The sequence below is a fragment of the Trematomus bernacchii genome, unplaced genomic scaffold (genome assembly GCF_902827165.1).
Source record: "Trematomus bernacchii unplaced genomic scaffold, fTreBer1.1, whole genome shotgun sequence".
NCBI lineage: Eukaryota > Metazoa > Chordata > Actinopteri > Perciformes > Nototheniidae > Trematomus > Trematomus bernacchii.
The window spans coordinates 1,849,937-1,852,829 of record NW_022988097.1 but is presented as its reverse complement, the minus strand read 5'-3'; the positions used below and the strand labels follow the sequence as shown (position 1 = coordinate 1,852,829).

At 51.7% G+C, this 2,893-nt stretch overlaps 1 protein-coding gene across 1 annotated transcript; it reads right to left on the bottom strand.

Moving 5' to 3' along the window:
• On the bottom strand, nucleotides 1–1,872 carry LOC117474980 (putative uncharacterized protein DDB_G0290521; the record flags this gene model as incomplete). Its single annotated transcript, XM_034121026.1, has 4 exons — nucleotides 1–27; nucleotides 1,148–1,218; nucleotides 1,573–1,623; nucleotides 1,863–1,872. Coding segments are annotated over 4 exons (159 nt in total), but the record flags the coding sequence as incomplete, so codon positions are not given.
• Nucleotides 1,873–2,893: the final 1,021 nt, after the last annotated feature.

The window sequence follows — 2,893 nt, the reverse complement described above, 5'->3', positions numbered from 1 at the left end:
TCAGTGGGATCTCCGACGTAGCAAGGGCTGGTGTCGACAGGACCCTCGGCGTAGCACGTGTCGACGGGACCTCCAACAGGACAGGACATCGTGTCGGCAGGAACCCCGGCGGAGCAGAAGTCGGCGGGACCACCAACAGGACAGGACACGGAGTTGGCAGGACCCTCAGCGGAACCCCCAACAAAACAGGACATGGAGTTGGGAGGACCCCAGACGAAACAGGACGTGGAGTTGGGAGGACCCCAGACGAAACAGGACGTGGAGTTGGCAGGAACCCCGACGAAACAGGTGTCGGCTGGACCCTCAACGGAACAGGACATGGAGTTGGCAGGACCCCCAACGAAACAGGTGTCAGCTGGCCCCTCAACGGCACAGGACATGGAGTTGGCAGGACCCTCAGCGGAACCCCCAACAAAACAGGACATGGAGTTGGGAGGACCCCAGACGAAACAGGACGTGGAGTTGGGAGGACCCCAGACGAAACAGGACGTGGAGTTGGCAGGAACCCCGACGAAACAGGTGTTGGCTGGACCCTCAACGGAACAGGACATGGAGTTGGCAGGACCTCCAACGAAACAGGTGTCGGCTGGCCCCTCAACGGCACAGGACATGGAGTTGGCAGGACCCTCAGCGGAACCCCCAACGAAACAGGACAAGGAGTTGGCAGGACCCCCGGCGAGACAGGTGACGGCGGGACCCCCAACGGAACAGGACACAGAGTTGGCAGGACCCCCAGCGGAATCCCCAACGAACCAGGACATGGGGTTGGCAGGACCCTCAGCGGAACCCCCAACGAAACAGGACAAGGAGTTGGCAGGACCCCCGGCAAGACAGGTGACGGTGGGACCCCCAACGGAACAGGACATGGGGTTGGTAGGACCCCCGGCAGAACAGTAGTCGGCGGGACCCCCAACAGGACAGGACACGGAGTTGGCAGGACCCTCAGCGGAACCCCCAACGAAACAGGACATGGAGTTGGCAGGACCCCCGGCAAGACAGGTGACGGCGGGACCCCCAACGGAACAGGACACAGAGTTGGCAGGACCCCCAGCGGAACCCCCAACGGACCAGGACATTGGGTTGGCAGGACCCCCGGCAGAACAGTAGTCGGCGGGACCCCCAACGGGACAGGACATAGAGTAGGGACTTGAGTAGGGACTTGAGTAGGGACTAGAGAAGGGACTTGAGTAGGGACTGGAGAGGGGACTTGAGATGGGACTAGAGAAGAGAAATGAGAAGGGACTTGGAAAGGGACTTGAGTAAGGACTTGAGAAGGGACTTGAGTAGGGACTGGAGAGGGAACTTGAGATGGGACTTGAGAGGGAACTCGAGAGGGGACTCGAGAAGAGACTCGAGAGGGAACTTGAGAAGGGACTTGAGAGAGGGCTTGAGAGGGGACTTGAGAGGGGACTTGAGAAGGGACTTGGAAAGGGACTCGAGAGGGGACTTGAGAGGGAACTCGAGAAGAGACTCGAGAGGGGACTCGAGAGAGGACTTGAGAGGGGACTTGAGAGGGAACTCGAGAGGGAACTCAAGAGGGAACTCGAGAGGGAACTCGAGACTTGAGTTGGCGGCACCCTTGAGTCGGCGGAAACCCAGATGAAGAAGGAGCTTGAGTCGGCCGGTACGCCGACAGGACACAGGGGGCTGGCGTCGGCCGGAGAGCCAACAGGTGACGAGGAGCCGGAATCGGCCGGTACACCGACAGGACACGGGGTGCTGGCGTCGGCCGAAGAGCCAGTACTGGAACTGAACAAACAGAACACTTTCCCGTGAACACAGTCAAAGACAAACAAGGATCTCACAAAGACTAACAGGAAAAAACGAATATGGACTCCTTGAAAACAATTCCTTTTTCCAAAAAACTGAATTGGTTTTCTTTTGTTGTCGACTAAAGGCTCTCTTTCGGTCATTTTCATTGAGCTGAAGTAAACATACCACCGATTGGCTAAGAGTGAGTTTGGGCTTTTAGGGAGGAGCCAAAGCACACCACTGCAAAGGAAAGGGGTACGCTGAATTCACAACCCAAGACAAAACGAGAGCATAATGCGAAACAGAATTCAGCACAATAATTTTTTTATCTCGATTATCTTGTATTGTCAGGAGCACTTATCGTGTGTCAGAAATGTGCACAATCCTCTACTCTGTGGTTTAATATGGAATTACTTAATAATTACAATTCAAGTCTTACCTCTGCAAGAACTCCAGGGTATCTCCCAGTTCTGAGCGATAACTGATAAGTAATATGCTGCAAACATCAGCATCAGGGCGTCGACAACATTCGGGACACTGCCACTGACGATGGTCTGGTCCTCTGCTATCAAGTAGTGTCCAGCTGTCAGGGGAGAACTCCCTTAAGGTACACAACAAAGGAAGAAGTCACAAGAAAATTATAAATCCCAAAAATATTTGGTGCAGATTGTTTATATTTTTTTTTACTGGTGATCACATGGCCAATTGTATTTTAGGAATTATCAGCTCCTGCAGCGTTCTTTTCTTTCTTAAGTGTTTCCTAATGTTAACAGTGTAGAAAATGTCACATCATAAAGGGATAGTGTTAGAAATTAAAATCAATGTTTTATAGCATAATTTAGTCTAAAACATACCGTCAGTTTAAAAGCTGTCTTATGAAGAACTCATTGATTTCAGTATTGTGTTAAAGGAGGGATTGTTAGAAATTAAAATCAATATTCAATGATGTAATTTAGTTTAAACGCACAGTAAGCTTTGTCGTAGCAGCTGATACCCCCTCTGGCACTGTATGCAAAACCATCTCACCCTACAAGACAGTGAGATATACACAGACACAGTATGCAAAACCTCACCCCCTAAAAAAGCGTCTGTTGATCACACATACATTTAAGATTCAATCTCAGAGAAATGACCTAATCAG